The sequence below is a fragment of the Ambystoma mexicanum genome, chromosome 2p (genome assembly GCF_040938575.1).
Source record: "Ambystoma mexicanum isolate Mex_15411 chromosome 2p, UKY_AmexF1_1, whole genome shotgun sequence".
Classification (NCBI taxonomy): Eukaryota; Metazoa; Chordata; class Amphibia; order Caudata; family Ambystomatidae; genus Ambystoma; species Ambystoma mexicanum.
The window spans coordinates 344,500,210-344,523,534 of record NC_090923.1 but is presented as its reverse complement, the minus strand read 5'-3'; the positions used below and the strand labels follow the sequence as shown (position 1 = coordinate 344,523,534).

The window sequence follows — 23,325 nt, the reverse complement described above, 5'->3', positions numbered from 1 at the left end:
ACCAAAGGTAAAACTTGTATTGCCACCTGTAGTCTTAATTGTGTGTAGTGGTCCCTAAGGGCACTGCACAGGATTCTGCCTGACTGCTTTCCTTGGAGCATGGTTGATGATCGAATATAGATGGTTGAGATGTTATATATGACTATGTTGTTGAGGTATGCTCTGCACGAAGAAATGTAGGGTTTTAATATTCTGTTGATTCGCCTTTTGAAAGGTGGAAGGAGCTCCATGGAGAGCAAAGGTAAGATGAAACAGGCCTTGGGGTGTTGAGAATGCAGTCTTTTCTCGGTCCTATGGATTTAATGGAACCTGCCAGAACCCTTTGGTCAAATCAAGGGTAGAAATGTACTTAGCTGTACCTAGCTTTTCGATTAGGTCATCAATCCTGGGCACTGGGTAATTTTCAAAGATGAACATTTTATTTAGTTTCCGGAAATCTATACAGAAACGCCAGGATTGATGGGGTTTGGACACTAAGACAATAGGGGAGGACCAGGAACTCTCAGAGGGCTTGAACATGTCAGCATTGAGCATCACCTGTTCAATTAAATTACTTTTCTTCTTGTTTATGGGATCTTATAGAGTTTTAGGTGCACAGTTTTTCTGCCGGTATTCGGATGTAATGGAAGAAATGTGTGACTCTACCTGGTTGTTTCAAAAAAACTTCAGAGAACTGGAAGAGTAGGTCACAAAGGTCTTTTTGTTGTGAAGGTGCTATGTTTGTGGAAATTGGTGTTCCTATTCAGACTCTCTTAGGAGAGCGCCCATTTTGACCATAGCAGTCTCTCTAGGGTCTGTCCTCCACTCTTTAAGGGGCAGTAAGGATCTCCTTCAGGAATCTTGCTCTAGCCAAAAAGGGTAACAAATGTTTTAATTTCTCCAGTATGGGGTCTGGCATTGATTCACATTCTCATGAATATTCGCCGTCGTCAGACTGGGAATCTTCGGTAAAAGTAAAAACAGTTTCCCTTTCATTTTTAAACTATATTTCTCCTCTAAACCAATCACTGTTCTCTGCGTCATACTGCCCCCATTCAATGATAGTCCTCTCGCTAAGCCTCGCCTCTGGCAGCCATCTTCAGATCTTTACTGCACGCTTCAGTCTTGGGAGTCCTCGAGTTTCTCTCTGAGCTATTTATACATTTCTTTGACTTGTTCGATGAGAAAAGTTCAATTTATGTTCCAAATAGCCTGTGTGCTTTTTTCCTCATCTGCCGGCAACGGGGGACCCTGTGTCGGTGAAGCTTTGTGCCCCTCAAGGGCGAAGATTCATCAAAGTTTCTAGAAGGCCATCTTGGGCCTACTTCGCACCCTACGACCATGATGGAGGAGAAGAAGGGAAGGTTCCTCTTCAGACCCTGCACCAAATGCGGGCTACGGAATGTGTTTGTGGAAGGCAATGACTCTACTGCCTGCACCCGGACCATAAGCAGATAGAGTGTGAAATATGCCTCGGTTTCTCAAAGAAAACGATGAACGACATGCATAGTAGGCTGGCAGCGTGGGTTAACTCGAACAAGGCCTCTGCCCCGTACTCCAAGCTGGGGCATGGCTCATCCAAGACCAGCCGGTCCGAAGAGTGGTCTTCTAAGTCCTTTGAGGTTGCCCCATCTATAGGGGTCCAAGATAAGGCCAAGAATTGCAAGTCCGAGTCCACCGGGTTCGCCGCTGATGGGAGTCCAAAGTTGGATAGGGCGCCATCAGTATTGCCTTCTGCCTCCATAGCCAGCCTATCATCGAGCTCTTCTTCAAAAAGGAAGTCATCCACCCCAGCTAAGCTGTGGGAGGGATCAGGTAAGCCATGAACAGCATAGGTGAAGGCCGCGCAGCCCAAGCAGGCTCAACCATTGCAGACAAAGGCTTCATCAGCGACTTCTAGATCTACTACTACAACGGCAGCTACGGACAGTGATCATACGAGGGTGGCTCCTGTAGTGCAGAAAGTGTCACCACTGCAGAGGCCTTCACCAAGGCTGCAGGCACTCCAGAAGGGGTTAAAGTTACTGGCCCAGGTCCCGGGTTCAGAACCCTCAGGTAGAAAAAAAGGTAGTGGCGAGGAGGCCCCCGAAACAGTCCTCCCTGGTCGCTGTTCAACCTATGGATATCTCATCCACGGATGACGGTCAAGTGTACGTGCATACGGTCCACGAGGATGATGACAGCGGTGGCGGTGCAGGGCCTAGTTTTCCTTCCATACCCTCTCAGCCGAGGGGCATTTCCTTGGACATTCTATTGACTCTCCACACCTTGGTGTCCGAGATCCAGCTGAGTATCCCCCCGGCACCCAGGGTATCCCAGGCTCCTGAAAAGCCTCTGCCTGCAAAAGAGGAAGCGTCATCTGATACCCTAGTATTAACCTTATCAACCATGTCGGGCCCCAACTCCCCAAGCAGACCCGGAGAGGGGTACTGGTACGGATACGGCCACAAGTACAGACGAGGACGAAGATTAATACTTCGTCCCAGCGGACAATGAATCACATCATTTGAATGCTCCGCATAGAGTTTCCCCACCGGACGAGGTGGGATCGTTCAACTCTGATCGCCAGGGCCTCCAAGCTATTCCAGCTGGTGCCTGAGGAAACCAAGAAGGAGGGCTTCTTGTATGAAAGGCGAGAGGACAAAGGAAAGAAGATCATGGCAGTGCCTTTTCTGGAAGACATTTGGGAGGAGTGCTTGGCCCTCATGAAAAACCCTTGCATGGCTCAAGTCAAGCGGGATAGGCTGGAGAAGAAGTATAGAGTGTCAGACTTTGCACCCAAGTGCCAGAAGTTGCAACCGTCACCGGACTCTCTGGTGTTGGCAGCCACAAGGACACATTCAACTAACCCGGCCTCATTTTCATCAGTCCCTCCGGACAGCACGGAAAAAAGGATGGACGCCATGGCAAAGAAGGTGATCTACACAGCGGCGGCCACAATCAAAACGGCCAACACCTTGGCGAGCCTAGCCAGGTACAACAGGGAATTGTGGTACAAACTAGGACCGATCCTGGAGTTTCTCCCTGACGATAAGCAGATGTAAGCCCTCGCCCTTTTTCAGGACGAGGAAGGGTCGTCAGAATTTGCCATCACGGTGGCAGTGGACATTGCTGACACAGATTTCCGGCAAATGGGAAATGGTATCTGCCTATGTCAACGGGGATGGATGAAGGCCACTAACTTCAGTCAGGAGGTCCAAGTGGAGGTGCTGGACATGCCCTTCGACGGTGAGATTCTGTTTGGAAAGGCTGCTTTCTTATAAATGGTATTATCCTTTTTGCGCCAACTGATTCAGATAGTTTATTCCATTATTTACATTTCGCTCCTTTTGTGTTGCTCCAGTTTTACAATAGAGTGTCCCCAAGGTGAGATCCAAAATGATCAGTTAACACATTCAGTAATTTGCAAATGTAATTTATACCATAGTTTCGATGTATGACTGTCACAGTTTCCATTAATAACTCTCTACACGTGATTCACCTCTTACATTAAGAAGGTTCATCAGGAGAGAATCTGTGATGGTAAAATAGATAATAATGTAATGTTTTCCCCATTTATAATACATAGACAAACGTTACAAAACATACAAGAAGTGATTTTAACACTTGACATTCTTGGGAAATTAATCCCATGCTTCTTTTTTGGCTAAACTTAGCCTCTCACCTTAGGATACTTGAAGATTGCAGTTTCAAAATGTTTCAGATTAATTAGTATCATTTGCCTTTTTTAATTTTTTGGTTATCCAATGTATGGATCCTAATCTTCCAGTTTGGGATTTTTAGAATGGGTAGAACAGGACATGAGAAAGAAAACAAAACAAAGAGGAGGATATTGAGATTGCTCTAAACCTCTAAGTGTCTAATACACTTTTAAAGTTAGTAATAGGATTAGCTCCGCACGGGATGCAGGGTACATTAAAGTTCTTACTTGGGTTGAAACCAGAAAGGGAGAGGATACAATTGTCCCCATTCAGATGCAGCTGATCCGTTGCACGGATCAAGACTGTGTTTACCAGGATTTTATGGTGCTTAGCGCTGCCATGATGACATCATCACGACCACGGTCGTTAGCGCGATGCCGTCACTACGCCGCTGCGCCCATTTTCAGATGAGCATAAATTCTGGACGTCCAGAGGTTTCTCAATTTTTGTTTTTGATCCATTATTACTTGTATTCGGGAGTACCTCTCTTTATCACTTTTTTCCAATATGAGTCTTTAATATCTCTTCTTAGATCTGCTTCCAGGAGCATTTGTTTATGCTTCTTGGCTTCTCCTTCTGCTATTATTAAACCTCGCAAGGTGGCTTTTGCATCTTCCCATACTATGTTAAGCCTGATTTCTCCTGTATCATTTGTTTGGAAGTAGAATGTTTCCTTCATCTCTTTATGAAAAACTCTGTCTCCAAACAGCATGTCATTGCAGATCAATCTCTGCTCTCTCCTAACAGTGCTTCCCGGATTGAGCGTGACCTTTACCAGGTCATGGGCAGACCACCTCACTGTATGAATCAAAGCTTCCAAGACTGTATGTTCTTGTTCAGCTTCCATCAGTATTTGACCAATTAGAATGTACTTTTTGTGGGGTATTGTATACAAATTTTATTCCCTTTTTCCTGGTTTGACCTCCCACCATGTATCAGATAGGAAATGTTTCTGTAGATGGTGGCTTAGTTTGTTGTCTTGCTGATATCTCACCCGTATTGCCCCTTCATGAATAGAGCACCAATCTATATTCAGATCAGTGACAATTTTGAAGACCCCCGCCCCCATTCAAGTTTCCCCTTCTTCCATTTGAATAGCAGTTCAAAGGCTTCATTGTAATAGTAAAATCCATCTGATTCAGCTTCAAAATAAAGCGGAAATACCTGGCAAAAGGTTTTGTAGACCACCATTTACTCATGCCCATTGGCCCATGCCCTGAAAGACCTGTGCTGAAAACCCGTAGAAAAGTCTGGATCACCAAGGAAAACCTAGGATAGACGATAATGGGCCCAAACCCTTTCATGCTCCACACTGGCTGTTTGCGTTATTCCAGTAGTGTATAAGGTCCCAACAATAGACACCAAAGGGACACCCCCATTATGCAAAGAGTCCCAGAAGTTGGAAAGAGAGGTTGGGACAAAGGGATCCTAGTGACCCTCTGCTCTAGCTCAACCCATTTAGCTCTATTTACCAAGTTCTTCCAATCAAACATTTGAGACAATTGTGCATCAAAAATCTAATTTATTACATTTGGGACTCAATACCTCCCAATAGGGTCCATTAAACCTCACCATCCTTAGCCCATATGAATTTGAAGATGTTTGTTGTTGCAGTTTGTGGGTGAAGTGTCCTGGAACCCGCAAAGGGAGATCCAAAGAAATATACAAAAGTGAGAGCTTCAATTTCATCTTTTTTTAATATATATAACCTTTTATTGTTTTGACATAAAAAAAAATTACATAACAAACATGTGCGATTGCTTGGTAAAACATCCTCAGAAGTGTGTCATTTAAATTGAAGTCACTGTGGCAGAGAGAAGATCGTCATAAGGAAAAATCAGCCCAGGCCAAGGAACAGGCAAAAAACTGAAAATAATGGGACCATACCTCAGCCCTCCCCCATCCACCAACCCCATGCCTTCTGTAATTTCTGGGGGAAGCCTCTTGCATTATATACTTGCCTGTCAATTGACACAAACCTAACAATCTCGCCAGACCTTCGACTGAGTCTTGGGCGAACCACTGAACACCACATTGCCGCAATTATTATTTTAGTCAGTCCAATTGTTAAGGCTAGAAACACCTTTTCATACCTGGTGAACCCCACCTCCCCCAAAATTCGCAGCAATGCCAGTTTCGGTTCACAAGGCACCTGCAACCTGAGCAGCGATGTTTTCTACAGATACACTTCCCCCAGAAAACCTGGATTTGTTCACATTCCCAATTTATCTTGATAGAGGTGATTTGACCCATCCAAGAAATGTCCTGGGTTTCCAATCTTGCTAAATCAGTGGTGAACTGTTTCAGGAGTACATGGAAATGATGTTGAAACAGATCTCTGTAGCAAGGGGTTATTTTGATCTTCAGATAATCCAGAGTCCCCTAGCCGAACGGAAGGAAAAATCGCTTGCCAGCTGGGCAATCACCTGAGGCGCCTCTAGGATATTAAACCCTACTGACTTATTATGGTTTGTAGTAAAGCCTAAGGCAACTGCGAAATCTCAAACTCATGCACCAAGAAGGGTAATGTAGATGACATTACTTCTATGTCCCTTCCCTTTTCCTCCGTACTTTGTCGGAGTGTCCATCCCATGGGAACAGGACCAGTACATTTGCACAGCAAACAAAAGAGCTTTAAAGGTCAGGCAGATATAATGCCAGTCCCCCTATCGAAGGTCTTATTGACATCTAATAGCAACAAGCCCATAGCAATGGACAAAGCCTCCTTAATTCAATCAAGTATAAAGCTCTTTCAACATTATCATGGGAATTACAATCAACTATAAAACCATATTGGTCTGTGCTAAATGAGTCCGGTTGAGAGTCAAGTCTCTACCCAGTTCGACGCTTTTGTTTGTTGGAGGTACAACCTGTGTGTATCCTGCTGCGGTGCCTTTAAGCTGAAAGGCCAGCCCATCAAGAAGTGGCACATAGCGCTGGCGCGGCTGAGAGTCCAGTCTCTCCCCAGTCCCTCATGAGTCACTATCGAGCGCTGCCAATATTTCGGAAACTTCAGGTTCTAATTTGCTGAGGGATTGCTGAATCAAAGGAAGAAGTGGGCGCACGAACGCAGCAAAAGCAACGGCTGCAAATGGCCTCAGCAAGACAAAGTGAAAGTGACTCAACCTGCAAGGTGAATGAATGTGCTGCGAGTAACGTGGGCGGGATGCCAGATAATTTCGAAAATAAAGTGTACACACGGACAGCTACAGTTATAGACATTGCTGTAAACATGGTGCAGAAGAAAAGTGGCAGTGAAATTGACATAGAAAGCAAAGTGACTATTCTTGGTGTAACAGATGCAGAACTCTTGCAGGCTGATGGCGTCCTTACACATTCAAAAGCTAATCAGCAGGAGAGTCCTATGCTAATACGGACGGTAGTCAAACCTTATAAATAGGTTAATAAACTGAAGGCTATCGAACAGAATAACCGGGACCAGGCGGTCGACCGAGAACCGCACGGCAATGAAACTGAAGCCGTGAGGCGTATTCATTCCATCAGCTCACAAGCTCAAGTTAGCCCATTGGTGGTAGTCTGTGCTGAAAATCAAACGTGCGCAGACAATGGTGAAGGAAATGAGCCAACACAGTATGAGACTGAGTGGGAAGTTAACAAGACTGATGGTGAAGAAATTGGACACAACGCAGTTGAGGCGCCGCAATTAATATTTAAGTAAACTACTAATGAAAAATAAGCCGACCTAGAAATAAAACAACTGCAATGATGAGCAAGAGAAAAGTATTATTGCAAGACTATAGGAGGATGCCGTAGAAATGCGGAAGTGCATATGTGAAAAGTCACTGCGCTTCTCTTTTGAGAAAAGATACTCAAACAAAAGTGTTAATAAATACATCTCAACTTTTACTGCTAGCGCGGTATCCCAAGGAAAACCATTCTTTTCAACCGTCAGACTCCTAAGTGGCTTGAATGGCGAAGTGAACAGTGATAAGAGACATAGGTGAAATGGCGGAAACTGCAAATGCTGACAGTCAGTCTCGGTAGACATTAGCAATGTGCATGATGACAATTGTCAAGTGACAAACCTTGACTCGTCTAGTGTGCCGTGTTCGCCGACCTATTCGCTGTTAAGTAATCACTCGTCGGAATATTTATCAAATTTACAAAGTCTGCAGCTTTCTAGTGAGGGTGCAACGCAGATCCATAACAATGTAATGGCAGCGCTTACCATTTCGCTTGCCCCCTTCTTAAAGCTCTATGAAGATATTTATAGTAGCTTCAAAGACCATGACGCCTTGCTTGCTATGATTCATGCCAAACTCTTACATGACGAAACCTTTACAACAACTCTCCGGGGCAGACTGGATGTTGAGTCAGAGTCTTCTGTGAGGTGGCAAGCCTGTTTAAGTGGCATGGCTCAGGGCGAATATATTGAAAAAACTAATATGATGGATGCACTGCTGGAGTCCATGAAATGGATGAGAAAAAATACGAATTCAACAGCAAATAACAGCACACAGGAACAAATAAGCCATGTTAGCATACCGGAGTCACAAGACTCGGTGCCACAAAATGGGAAAACAAAACCAAAAGAGTCTAATAAATGGAAACAAAAAGAAGTGCGATCTCAGCCTAGCCGTCGCAAATTGATAGAACTGCCAAGAGATACAACCTTGTCAATTCTGTATTTGAACCATGCGGCTCAATTTCTCAAAGATGGGGAACAAGGTGGTGACCGCACGTGAAGTGTGTAACTGGTAGTGCTGAAGCTCAAAAGAAAACAAAAACCAACACCAGACCCAACAGTTCCTTGACGAATGTGACATCACCTGTAACACAAGTTGAACAGAATGCTACATTTGATATGAGCAATCACACAGACAGGCGGTCGGATGAAGAATTATTCAATATTTTCAAAAAACAAACGAAACAAAATAAAACAGAATTAAAATCAGCGAAAATCTAAAGGCCTATTGGACAAAAGTAAAATCCCAAAATAGCAAAGGGAAAATTAAACAGAGAACAAATGGTTCTCAAGCTTTTCTAAGACACCTACAGTTGCCAGTGCGACGTATTAGCAGTGAGACAAAATCTAGAAGAGAAGTAGATCACAAGCTAGAACATAACCCAGCTCGAAATAATGAGACTCATATGAATGAGGAGCAAACCTCTGTATCCAATAATGTAAACAAAATGATGACATAAATGGCTCTTTTGACAAGTCAAGACTTGAGTAAAATTGAAATCTATGACGCTCTAGAAAATTTGTCGCAATATTTGGAAGAGAACGAAGACTCAAGAACAAGCTGTCAGGAAACCACAATTAATGCAGCTCGGCAAGATCTGCCGCACACTCCAGCATCAATACAGCTAAAAAGGGGACCTAACCCCAAGCGTAGGAGGCTTGAATTAAGTTCAGATATAGACCATGCAGGGACCATTTCCTCACACTTCCTGACTTTGTCAGAGAAACGGAAAAAGCTGCTTGAAACAATGGAAATAAGTCCCGGCTCCAAAGGTGACTTCGAATGGCAGAAATCGTAATCCTACAAAACCTCGCAATAGAAGTCAAAAATCAAAAAAATGAGGCCCATCTCTACGAAAAACCATTGAGACATCCAACAAGAGACTGGAGTAAAGTGGTCATAGAAAATATACTGACAACAAAAAACGAGGTGAACTTGAAACAGGAAAAATGTAGTGAAACTATTACATTGCGTTAAAGCTTTAAGAACTGTCAGCTCGGATGACATCGCAATTATTGAATATGTAAAAGAGACCAGAATAGACTGGGTAATATTACATATGAAATCGCAACTGACAAAATATCTGCTACTAACAGCTAATACATTAATCGTATCTGCCTTTGGGGCAGCTCCTTAAAGATTTTTTCACTGACCACATTCAACGTAGCCCCTGTATCAATGAGGAATTCAGTTGGTTGCTCATTCAACTTGATGATCAGGGTGGGACTGTGCCGTGGCGGTGGGATTGCCCAATGCATTTACATATGCTTTTTCCTTTTGGTTGCTTCCCGAATGAACTGGGGTCTGAGTCAGATGGTGATTTTTCCACTAGATAGTGTACGTGGCGTCTTGACCTGTGCTCCGGCCTCGAGCGCATGATGTATCTTCTCCGTTCTCTTCTCTCTCTCCTTTGCCTGTCCTCTCCCGAGTCTCTTTCTCTTTGTTCTGGGTTTGTCTGACTTGAAGGTCCTTGTGAAGTGGTGCCGGGGTGGGTCCCTGGTGGAGGGTTGGTTCTCGCCTTGGGTCTTGGTGGCGTCTCTCTGGCTCGGTCCCTCCCTTTGTCCCGGGAAGAGCCTGCATACTGATTTGAAGTGACCTTCTTTGCCACATTTGGCCCAGCACTGGCTGATGGCTGGGCAGATGCCGTCGTGGGGGTATTAAATCCCGCATTTGTAGCAGACTAGCTCATCCGACCTCCTCTGTGGCTGGAGTCTATGAACATTTTCGACTGGTGTGGGGTTGTTTAAGCTCTCCACCTGTGAATCTATGGCTCTCTCTGCTCGAGCCATAGCTAATATTTTGTCCAATGTGCATGCTTTTTGCAGTAATTTCCGCCTAAATGTCTGAGACTCACACCCTGCTATAATTTGTGATCGTAGTGCCTCGGTGTTGGAGTAGCTGGCAAAATCACAATGCTTAATTTTTGTGCGTAGTCTCATTACATAGGCGTCCATTGTCTCACCTTTGGTTTGTTTGGTGCTGTGAAAGAGATGCCTCTTATAGTCCACATTAGTGTGTGGGGGGGGGAGTATGCTGCCAAAGTATCTTTCAGGTCCTGGATGGAGTCGATGGAGTCGGGGGGCATCTCATCGATGATGATCCATGTGGCGGAGCCCACTGCGAGTTTCAGGAGACATATTTGTCGTGCATATGCTATGGGCCCTGTGGCCCCCATGTATAGATCAAAGTATCCATCTGGCCCACCTGGGACCCATGTGGCTAGTATCTGTAACATCAAATGTGCCTAGCATCTGGGCTGCCAGCGTGTCCGGCAGTCTGTACGGGGCCTGATCAAGCGCCTGTGGACCTTGTGCTGGTGGTCCTTGACCCTGGACCTGAGCCCCTTGGTTGTCTTCTTGGCCCGACATTTTGTCTGCGTGGTTACTGTAATCTCTGGGTGATCACCTCACTAGCTTCTTCCTTGAGGCCCTCGTGAGGATGGGGGATGTCTCCTATGCCTGAGAACTCCTGTAGGCTAACAGCTTGAGGGGATGGCTGCCTTTTCCATGCACAAGCACCATCTGTTGTGTGTCTCAAGATTGGTGGGGCCCTCAGCCCCTGGGCGCCTCCGCTGTAGTTGGCCTTGATTGCTGCCCACCACGTGTGTCCTGGCCCTTAGCCGCCATTCCGGACACAGAACGCTCAGGTCTGTTACACGCGACTGATTCTAATCACCGCTGCAGCCCGGGGATGAGGATGCAGCTTTCCTGCTGTGTGCGTTGCCGCTCACCGCTGCGGAATGGGCCGGCTCCCCATCTTCACAGAGGCAGGCAAAGCAGCCCCGCCTGCCGCTCCTGTGGCCCGGATGCACAGTTACGCAGCGAAACGCTCCAGAGTCAGAGCCGATGAGCGGTACCTCCAGGCGACTGCTTGTGTCTCTGCTCTGTCTCGCACTGCGCCGGCCTCAAAGCCGCCCGCCTCATCGCCAGTGTTGTAGCCGTGGGTAGGCCTCGCTGGATTGCAGTGACACACACCAAATTATGAGCGGACACGAGGCGTTTGCCTTCACATCTATCTTTATTCAACTTAACATAACTCTGCCTTGATCCCGCCTCCCCCCAGTCCGTCACTTCCCTTTCTCCACGTGACTTCCCTTATCCCAACCACCCGCCTCCCCGTGTCCATGGAGACGTCAACGTGACACGAAGTAAGTCCGAAAAAGAAATAGATCAAAGAATTGTTCCAAACTTTGAAACTAGAAAAAACACCCTGACTGTAACCTTTGAAAACAGACCACTCCAAGCAAACCGATGCTGCAAAAAAAATCAAAGAATAAGGATTATCCCACAGCCTGGAATTGGCTTCCTAGAGCCCTGGCAAATAAGTCTTATGATTAGCCACAAGAAAACTGTAAAACAGAATTGGGAACTTTGATCTCGAGGAATACCCGAGGGTTTAAACATCTCTTTGGGTAACAATCTCCTAACAATACGACATAATATGTCTACAAGAGGCATGGATGTGTGATATTCCTTTCCGAGACAGTTATGCTATCCTACTAAATCCTGCGTGGAAAGGCCAATGTGGAAGACCCTATGCAGGGTTATTAACAAGGATTACAAATAACCTGGGATTAAGAAAAGTGAAAACATGAATCCCTTTATCCAGGCAACGACCCTGCAACATACCTACATTGAGGGAGACAACAACATATACAGTGATTCTAAATCTGTACTGGAAGCCGATTCTAATATCAACCAATAAGTTTATCGGAACAATAAACACAATAATTGACAATTGCCATTTGAGTTTACCAAATTTCCATCTCCTAATTTGTGGTGATCTAAACATCAAATACCTAGATCAAAAGGGAATGCCGAAAGACTTGGAGTTTAGTACAGTGACTACTCAAGAACAAAGAAATTATCTATGGCATCGAGAGATAACGCTCCGAAATGGCTACATGCTAAATGGACAAATGACCTGAGACATTCCAGGCTAACCAACATGGAAAGGGAGTAGCAGTGCACACGCCATTGATTACATATGGAGCTTGTGTAATTTTAAATATATCATCGAAAGATTAGATATAATACCAACGGTTTAGAGCAGAGGTCTTCAAACTGTGGGGCGCGCCCCCCAGGGGGGCGCGGCCGCATCCTAGGGGGGGCGCCATAGCCCAGCATGAAATGTAAAAAAAAAAAAAAAAAAAAAATTCGTTTTTTTTTTTTTTAGATTGGAGGAAATGGGAAGGGGCAGCTCACATGGTCAGACTGGGCCATAAAACGGTCTTAGGCACCAATGAAAAAAAGGCCAGCATTTGCAAATGGATATTCAGTGTTTAGTCACAGGCTGTTTGAATAGTACCCAAGGGGTTGCTTTTTGTTCAAATGTAAACAAATGGTGATATTTAAAGAATATTTATTCAGCAACAATGGTCAAAACTACTAGCTGCATACTGAAGTAACTCCTCAAACTGGCCCACATTGGCCAAAAAAGTGGGCCATTTTAACTGGCCTACACTAGCATTTTGCATTTTTGGTACGGTTATCGCCCTATTGCCCTATAGGCCAGTCCAAGCCTGCCGGCTCATCCATAAAGGGTGAAGGGGCGTCCACCCACTGGCCACCTCATCCATTATGGAGGAGCCGAAGAGCCAGCCCAGCGAAACACTGAGCACTCCCTCAGCAGCTTTTTCCAGCTGAGGGAGTGCTTCTGGGCTGGCTGAACTGTCAAAGGGAAACTCTGTGTTCACTGAGCCATGCAACACTGGGGGTGTTTTGCTTCGCCAGTCTTGCATAGCTCCTTGGAAATGCTGGCTGGGGCACTGTATGTATGTATGTGTGAGGGGGTGCTCCTGTGCCTCCTCGCACATACGGGCAGAGCAACCTGGAGCGGGGCATTTTAGCAACCACGCGAGGTACGTTTATGGCAATTTATTTTTTATATAAATGTGTATGGATGTGTGTATGCTTGTGTTAGGGGACTGTGGTGGGAGCAGGATGGGCGGCAGCACTGGGATAGTGATGGGAGTAGGGTGGGGAGAGCCCAGGGTCTGTACTGGGAGTAAGGTGCGGTGACGGCAAGCAAAAGTTCATAGCGATTTCTACATACTGTCCATCTGGCACTTTTGGGGGGGCCCGGCTTGCCCAAACTTTGCTCAGGGGGGGCCCAGGTAAAAAAAGTTTGAAGACCACTGGTTTAGAATGACCACGATTCAATCTGTCTGACTTGGAAAATTGGAAAAAAGAGCTTAACGAGAGTGCACTTGCCTGAAGCCCTAGTAAACCAAGGAAGAAATCAGCTGAAGTTCTCTGTGAAAGACATTAAAACAATAATAGAAAAATATCTGGAGCAAGAAAAAAAACATTACACTGAAAACTCCTATGTACCATTATTGGCAAGCTATGAGACGATGCAAACTGGATTCAAGTATCCACATCAAAAACCAAAATATCAATACAGCACTGAGGGGGCACAACAAAAAAAAATCTTTAAGGAAGGATCTCAAAAAAGCAGAGAAAATATTAGAACCACTGGGACCTGCGCTATCAGGCAAAGAAAGCAGCAACATCGTAACTGGATACTTGCATTCCGATTACTTCAGGAGCAAGAACAAGGAGAGGAGATGCTAAAGGCAATCTGTGAGGCAAATGACAGAGAGACCTGGGCTTTGCTAAACAAAACCACTTTAAACCAAAAGGCGATTTTGAGCAGTGGCGTAAATGAAGGACAATGTATAAAACACTACACTAGAGTATTTGCAGATGCAAATAAAAAGACAGATCTCCCTATATCCGAATGCCGGCTACCATCAAATCGAGATAAGTGAAGGTATCAGAAAATTAAAATCCTCAAATGCACCCCCTGTCCCGATGGGATGGCAAATAACATCCTAAAAAAAGCACCAGAAGAGTGGGCCAAATTGATAAGCGAAATATTTAAGAAGATAATAACAACTGGCAAATTACCTCTGACCTGGACAAACAGACATTATTGTGACAATTTGCAAGCAAGGAGATAGATTGGATCCCAGAAACTATAAACCCATTGCCTTATTAGATGTTATTGGAAAACTACTTGCAGACCACATTCAGAAACAACTTGTATGTTGGACTAATAAATATAACATCATGGATATAAGGCAAACTGGGTTCACAAAGGGAACAGGAAGAGATCTCAATCTTTTCATTCTAAATGCTTTAAAAAGGCAAACAATCAGAAATAAAACCAATTTATTCCTTGCATTTATGGATCTCCAACATGCCTTTGACAGCATAAACAGGTCAAAATTATGGGACAAAATACGCGCGTGGATATGTCCGATGTACTTTTGGCAATCATCAAGGCAATTCAAACCAACACGTCTATTCGTATACGGTTAAACAAGCAAGGTGAGCTATCCTCAGAAATAAAAACAGATAAAGGTGTGAAACAAGGATGCCCTTTGGTGTCCACACTATTCAACATCTACCTAGCAGATTTGCCGTTATCCTTGAAAAAAGTGTCTGAGTTTCCGCTGAAAATTAACAGCCAACACATTTCATGGATCCTATATGCAGATGATTATAGTGTTGATTGATCACACTCAAATAGGACACACACGAAAATTCAGTCATCTATAAGAATACATGCTAAAAAAACAAGCTAATGATCAACAGCAAGAAATCAAAAATCATAAGCATTGTACATCGGCCTAAGAAAATGACTTAATTCAATTGGAAAGTAGGAAACAAAGTGTTGGAACAACTTGATTCAATTAGATACCTGGGCATTCAATTTAACAAGGCATTTGGTGAAACAATCTAGATAAATATTCTTAAATCAAAAACTAAAATGTTCGCCTCACAAGGAGCCATAATTCATGCACAATATGGAAAATTCACAATGCTGCCATTGTTAATATTCTATAAACAAAAAAAGTGATGCCAATAATGACGTATGGCGGAGAAGCAGCCTTAAGTTTGATCTGGACAACATGGAATCTACTTGAATGTGCTTTTTGGAAAACCGTATTGCACATACCCAAATGCATTCCAATGAGTGTCAACCCTATATTCAATAATACTATGGAAAAGTCTATCATTCTATAGGAAACTTATAATGAAAGACTCAGCCATACCATACTGTATTCTAGCTAGACCAACGAATGGCCCCCATATGTGGCCTATGGACGAATGGCACAAGATGTGCACAAATCACCTGGAAGACCTGGGCATGGATCAAAAAACCTTGACTGGGAACCCTGATGCAGTGAAACAAAAGCTACAACTGAGAGACTGGATTGAAACATCATTACAAAAAGCAAACTACAAACTGCTAATTCTCTTTCCCAATGAACCTTGTAGGCTAAATTCGGTGCCAAAATATCTTCAAAAATGTCCTGGCCGGTATCATCGTAACCAATTTTTACGGCTAAGGCACAATTTATACCACACCAAAGAGATCATGTTTAGAAGAAAGCAAAAGAACTGCCTAGACGATGTGTGCCGATTTTGCATACTGGACATGAATATAGAATCAGCAAAACACCTGCTAACTGCTTGTCCAGCCCTAAAACCACAAAAGCCATCATATCTTGGAAAGTATGTCACAAATGCAAGCTCACTAACTGTGGATGAATGGTGGAGTCTTTTTCTGTTAGGCGAAAAACACCTCGTTTGGGCTGGTATAAACATTTTTGACAACATATTGGAAATGCTTAGATGGCTGGATCCTCAGATGTGTAAAAGATCAATGGAAGAACCCGACAGTTATGAAATTAGTGAAGACGACAAACATGACAACAAAGGCTATCTTGACAAATGTGTCCTGAAGGAATGACAAAGTGATATTGTTTTATGTGTAAAAAAGGTTTGTAATAAACTATTGCACAAAAATAAAAAATAAAAAAATGTTTTTAACTACATTAAATATGTTTTACTTGGCATTCTTAAAAGATTACTTATTCATTTTTGTTGTCTTTTGTAATGTGTGAAAAATCAATTGTTTAGCTACCGATTGATCACTTTTCTGTCTTTAATTTGTTGGAAGTAGATAGCAAGTCATAAAGCCCATTGAAAAGCACTGCCACTAAATGATCACCATGAAACATTACAGCTCCATACTGCCATGAAGGGGGCTCTATCCCTACAACAATATTCTTCTCTAATGATGACCAGTAACTTTAATATAATTTACAAAACATTATACACAAGGGACAATTTGGCCCACAGAGCTTCATGTGTATCCGGGATATACAATAACTCCTCAGTTTGTATAATCGATGATGTTGTTGAGAAGTGTAGCCAGAATATAAGGTACATTTTCAAGATACTGTGAGGTGGTTATGGCTCACAGTGGGATATTTTGGTAAACCGTACCCCTATTGCTCAAAATAAACATTAGAACATTAGGACTTTGTGCTTCTAGGAGTAGTTGCAGACTTGAGAAGTCAAACCGATAAAGGCTATTTTAATATGCTACTTGATATTAGATGGCTTTATATTTTTGGCAGTTTAATATGTTGTGTCCCTTGTGTGCATTTAGACATTCTTTTTCTTACACACTGTTAGTTTGGCTTTCACTACTGGATGTTTTCAAAGCAATCCAAACCCTTTTCTTAAATGAACCACATCAGTTTGATACAGTCCCCTTTAGCTTCACATCTCACTCAGAAATTGAAAATCTCACTGCTGTGCTTGTCGTATTCCATTGAGTGCTGTTGAGCCCAGTCAGGCGATCGTGAACCCCCAGTAGAAGGCAACATGTTAACCTACATTTCTTTCATTTTCATGATGGGTGATAGTTTATTGATAACTTTTCTGTTTTTCTCAAGCAATGGGAAGATCGACTGATGCTCATACAAGAAACCATCGACGAATGGCTGAAAGTTCAGGCTCAGTGGCTATACTTGGAGCCCATTTTTTCATCAGCAGACATCATGAATCAAATGCCTGAAGAAGGGCGCCTCTTCCAGACTGTGGACAGGAACTGGAGGGAAATAATGAAGCACTGTGCTAAGGACCCAAAGGTAATACATAAATGTTAATATCGGTGGCCACAAAACATCATTTATTATTTGTATTCTTTGAGTTTTATGGATTTGTTTTCTGAAATTCAACCAATTTGCATAACGAAAAATGACAATACATTGATGTAATCATTTTATTGTGAGCTGTTGTAATTGAGACAAAAGAGGCAGCAGTTTCAACCATGAAATGTCTGTGTCTGCTAAACAGTCACATTGAAAATCTCAGGTCGTGGCCAAATGATATACAGAGCTCATTTTAAGCCTCCCACACAAAGGATTCATGCAAAGGAAATATGTATTTGATGACATTTTATTCAGCACAAGAAAAGAAAATGCAGAACAAAACCTCTACAAATTTTAATCTTGCACAATGATATGCCATGAGTAACATAAGCATTGGTACAGCCTAACCAAGCCTCAATTTTATAAAAGAGGCCCGATTCATGGAATAATTTGCATGGAAAATAGGGGGGTTGAAGGGCATGTGAGACCTGAGGTACATCAAGCAGACAGTCACCAAGCAGCAAGGACAAAAGGAATGGAGAGAATGAGAGAGCAGAGGGATTGCTTAGCAAGAAAGAGGAGAGAGAAGGAAGAGTTGAAGATGAAACACATGGGTTGTACATGGAAATTAAGGAAATGAGTCCCCAAACAGATGGCGCCAGGATGGGTATCCCAGAGGTTGGCCCCTGATGACGATAAAGATCACCTAAAAAAATACTCCATGAACAACTAGCTCACCTGAAGAAGGCCGGTGTAACATGATTAAATGGCTTTGGAGGGACAGCATTGAGTTATCAATATTAGCAGATAGGGAGCACACAGGCCTCACAAATCACAGTGCACAATGCATACTTCCTATGACTCGACGCTGTCTGCCACGGCTAGCCAGTGGAGGACAATCATTGGCAGACAGATGTGGTCCCTGGCCTTGACGTCACGCATAATACTTGCAGACTTGTTCAGAATGAATTACGCAGGGTGTGGATATAAAGCATGGAGTTGGTGCAATAGGCAGTAGCAGTATTGTAGCCTGGAGAGTAACACAGCATGTTTAACATTGCACCACTGGGTGATGAATGCCACCCTCCAACAATAGGGATTGAGCAAAAGGCAAGTACATCCAGAGTGAACACACACAGTGCCCTGCTCCCATGCAACCACCACAAAAATGTCAGCAAATGCCATGCACTCACCTGTCCGTGGAACTCACCTGCCTTGCATACGATGCACACCATCGGGAGACGCTTTACCTAAATGGAATGCAATGCAGAGTAACAGCACAAACTATATGCACATACATGATCATAGAAAGAAAATGTGCATAGAACACAGAGTGACACAGGGTGAATGGTCAATTATATAGATTTGTACATGAGTACAGTGTACCACACCAGAGAGAGGGAGAGAGAGTAACACAGAGAGTGAATAACAAGGAAATGACAGATCAAGGAGTCCAGGGCCTGGTTACCAGATGTACACTGACATGCTGCACAGCACAATCGGTGCACCCATTGAGGTATCCACATAGGTAGGTCACACAGTGACAAGAGCTATAATCCAATTACCATACCACTATGTGAGCATGCAAAGGACAGATAAGCAAAACAATACATGCAGCAAAGATGCCCAACAATGAAGCATGCCCGACATGCAAGACAGTACAAAAGCTTACCGAATTACTGTATCTGTAAGTTGTACATCCCAAATGACCTTCACCAATAAGTGTGTTCCCTAATTTGTGAAAGGAAGGACAGTGTCTGGTGGAGGGCATGAGGAGCGTGGACTCGGAATGGTGCGGGGTATCTCACCCGGGACAGCAGTCACCACCACATAACCGATTACTGGAACGACATGGGAGAACATATTCAAACAGCCATTGTGCATTACCATTGACACAGCACACACGTGCTACGGAACAACAAAACTATAATTACCTGACCATGCCATCCTGTGCAACCCCATACACACATGCCAGATGACTTCCCTATGCATGCCTGCACATGTAGTCCATGAGGAGTTAATGGCACACCCCAAGAGCAATGAATACATAAATGAACAAAGAACACAACCAGGAAATAGCAAAATAAATTCTGATATGCTGACATCTGGCCAGGGTGGTGAAAAAAAGAATAAAAATGTCCCTCTTGGACCGGGGGGCTATTGGGACCCACCCACGAGGGGGGAAGGGCAGGGTGCACGTATAGCCCAGGCCTGGTCCTCAGTGGCAGCGGCCAGGCGGGATTCAGATGAATGCATCTGCAACATGAAACCTCGGAGGTCCTCATGCAACACCTCATGTGATGCACAGATTTCCTCTGAGATGGTATGACTCAACAGTTGCATCTGCTGTTGGTACTGTGTACTGCAGGCTGCCTCTAGCACTTCCATTGGGATCTATGTGATCACTGCAACCACACACAACTGTGACGGCCGAAAATGCGACTTTTGTTGTTTCATCAAACCCCCTTTACACCACATAGATATATGATATGATATATGATATGATATGGCATTTATAACGCGCCTATACACAAGTGTTTCGAGGCGCGACGAGGCAAGGGATGGGGAAAGTGGGGAGGACAGTGCAGTACATGTGCATAGAATAATAACAATAAGTAAAGTAACGGCCAGCAGGTGGCAAGTGCAAAGGTAAGTGCAGATATCAGGTGTCAAGTGCTGGTAGTGGGACTATAGGGATACAGAAACCGTCCCCAAGAGCGGGGTTTGCCAGGCAGGAAGTGCAGGTGTGTGTGACTGGAGGCGGAGGGACCTGGGCCCGAGAACAGAGGGTGGCCAGGTAACCAGTGCAGATTCAGTTTCAGCCAGGAGGTCAGCAGAGGAGGGGAGGAGAAAAGGCAGAAGCGAAGAGAAAGGTTTTGAGGTGCTTCCGGAACTGGAGATGGTTCTCCTCAAGTTTCAGGGAGGCTGTTCCAGAGGGAGGACCCAGCCGAAGAAAGAGAACTACCACCAACTCGTTGCTTGGAGAAGCGACTGACCCTAAGGGATTTGGAGGCGGATGAGCGAAGAGCTCGAGAGGGAAGATATTTAGGAAGAGAGAGTTGAAGGTATTGGGGACCCAGGCCCCAGAAGGCCTTGTGGACAATGCAGAGGGTTTTGAACTTGATCCTCACAGCCACTTGGAGCCAGTGCAGAGATTTCAGTCCTGGAGAGATATGATCCCTGGACTTGAGGCCAAGGACAAGTCTAGCAGTCCTGTTCTGGATGAGTTGCAGAGGGCGGAGAGTAGAAGCAGGAAGATTTAGAAAGAGGCTGTTGCAGTAGTCCAGTATAGAGAGAACCAGAGCTCTGGAGACAGTGAGCTTCTGGGGGAAGGAGAGGCAAGGTAGAATACCTCTGAGGAGGTGCAGCTGGTAGTGTGACTTCTTAGAGACATCTGAGATGTGAGGAGAGGAGGAGAGTGTGGAGTCGGAAAATGAACCCGAGGTTTTTAGCCTCGGAGGTAGCAGCAGGAGGAGGGCCAAGAGACGCCGGCCAGAGAGCAAAAGGAAAGGAGGGAGCGGGTGTACCAATGAGGAGAATCTAAGTCTTACTGGCATGTAAGACCACTGCAGTCCCCCCATATTAATATAATATCCCATACCCCCCGAAACATAAATATGTGGTGTAAATGGAGTGTTTAAAAAGCAAGTCAGGCATTTCGGCCGTCGCAATTGTGAGGGCGACATTTTGTGCCATTTCCCTTCCATTGAAGCTCTGAGGGCAAGGAACTCTTGCCTCAGGGCTTCCCTGTGTGCCCGACCCTCTGCAAGCAGGGATGCCTGCAGAGACATCAGATCGCCCCTTTCGCTCCTGCTGCTGGCCTCCATGTGCAGCCTGTGTGAGCGGCATGTGGACCGCAATGCCTGCAGCTGGTGCTCTACCTGCGTTTCTCGGGGGGATCATGGAATTGTTCACCCTATCCATGCCCAACATCTCATAGGAAGCACCCTGTTGTTGTGCAACAGTATACATGGACTGTTCCACACTGTATCCCCAGCTGCCACACGCCTGCCTGACCCAAGGAAGCATGGCCCTTGATGTGATGCCACTGTCTGTGGCTGCAGGACTACATCCCTCCCTTGGTCATATGTCCCAGGACCAGAAACCAATACTGTGGAGCGTGGCCTTTCAGCCGTTAACACCACAGACGGACGTGACAACACTGACTGGCCCTGTGAGGGGACATGACCCCCTGCAGACGTACGGGCTACAACAGCTCCAACACTTGATGCACTCACCTCCGACAGCATAGAGGAATCCACATCCTGTTCACCACTACCGCAACTGGTTTAATCGGAGTGGGTTACATACTCGGACATACCCCAGATGGCTTCTAGCACCAGTGGATTTTCATGTGCTGCCACAACACATCCTCCAGTGGTGCTCTGTTCTTTTTATATTTTTTATTTTTTTATTTATGTTTTGTGGTTTGTATTCAAACTTTTAACATTTCACATGCATAGATGGTTACTTTTAGTATATCAAACAAGAGGGATAATGGTTACAATCATACATTGAGTCAATGAGTTCTGCTTGTATTATTCATTTGTCATATTTTTTCCCAGAATTGCATTATCCTGAAAATAAGGGGGTTGTTGTTGCCACCTAGTATCTGGGCCCATCTTTCAATTGGGTAGTGTTGCATTCGTTCTGGGCGCAGCATATTTACGATTATTTTCCTTTGGTTAGAGAGAGCAGGACATTCCATTATGATGATGATGATTCGATTCAACTTTGACAGTTTGTTTGCAGAATCTACAGTTGATGTTCTCTTGAGAAATTTGTTTAGTTTTTGCAAGATATTCTCTGATTGGGAGGACATTGAGGTGGAGTCTAAGAAAGGTATCTCTTATACGACAGCAGTGGAATTTTGTTAAGATATTTTGGTAGTTCCTTTACCGCTCTTATCTCCATTGTTGTATTTATTGACATGTGATATTGTGCTTTCGAGTGGATTCTGTCCTAAAACGTATTCCTCATCTTAGATGTATTCCATCCAGCTTTAGCTGCTTTGGAAAAAGAATTCTCGGCAGAGGGCGCTGTGCGTCGATGTCGTCGAGTCGATGGTCCTTCGAAGGCCTCTGTCGACGGTGATGTCATCAGGTGTACAAGTAGCACGCGCAGCGCCTGTTGGTCTCAGTTCCGTTTTTCTGCAGCATACGTTGTAGAATAGTAAATAAACGAATATGTCCTCGTCATCGACGCCGAACACGACCCCGAGATCGGGTTTCAAAAAGTGCAAGTCGTGCGGTTCAAAAATGTCGATTACAGACCTGCACCGAGAGTGTTTGTGGTGCCTCGGAGAAGGCCACGACATGCATGCCTGTACGAAGTGTGAGGCGATGACGGGGAAGGCCTTGCGAGAGAGGAGGGGAAAACTAAAGGTAGGTCGTAAATCCGACCGTAAAGCCTCGAGCGTCGAGTCGAAGTCCTGTGAAGAGAAATCTCCTTGACGCGAAAGGCATCAGTCTAGATCTCGAAGCGATTCCCAGCGCTTGTCGTCTTCGACAAATAAATCGAAGAAACGACGCCACAGGTCCCCCTCCACCTCATCCTCGGACGAATCCCCAAAAAGGATGAAATGTCCTACTAAACATTCATCATCCGAAGAATGGGAAGCACTCAGGGTCAAAATGATGGAGTTGTTCGTTAAAGCGAAGCCTCGTTCCACGCCTTCCTCGGAAGCCAGCTAGGAGCGTCATTGCTCTGACACTTGCGCGCCTTCGAGCCCTGGTGATCGAAAGAGGAAGGATAGAGAACCTTCCAGGACGCCGAGCGAGAAAAGCTGGTCGAGTCGACCGCTCGAGGTCATTGACGCCGTCCGAGACCGAACACACCTCGAAGGGCAAGTCTTCAAAGTACGCCTCAACGCCCTCAACGTCCAAGACGGGTATTACGCCGACGCCATCGATGCCTCTGTCGATGTCGACACCGAAGCCCTTGACGCCGAAACCTCCAGTTTGGCAAAATCCACCAGGAAAAG

General features: G+C 44.7%; 1 protein-coding gene across 1 annotated transcript in view; it reads left to right on the top strand.

Moving 5' to 3' along the window:
- The window catches only part of DNAH12 (dynein axonemal heavy chain 12), a 3,791,933-nt gene that overhangs the window by 1,044,632 nt on the left and 2,723,976 nt on the right, over positions 1 to 23,325 (top strand). Inside the window, exon 20 of the mRNA XM_069643677.1 lies at positions 17,145 to 17,339. Within this exon, the coding sequence (XP_069499778.1) occupies positions 17,145 to 17,339 (195 nt within the window). The remainder of the gene's footprint in view (positions 1 to 17,144; positions 17,340 to 23,325) is intronic.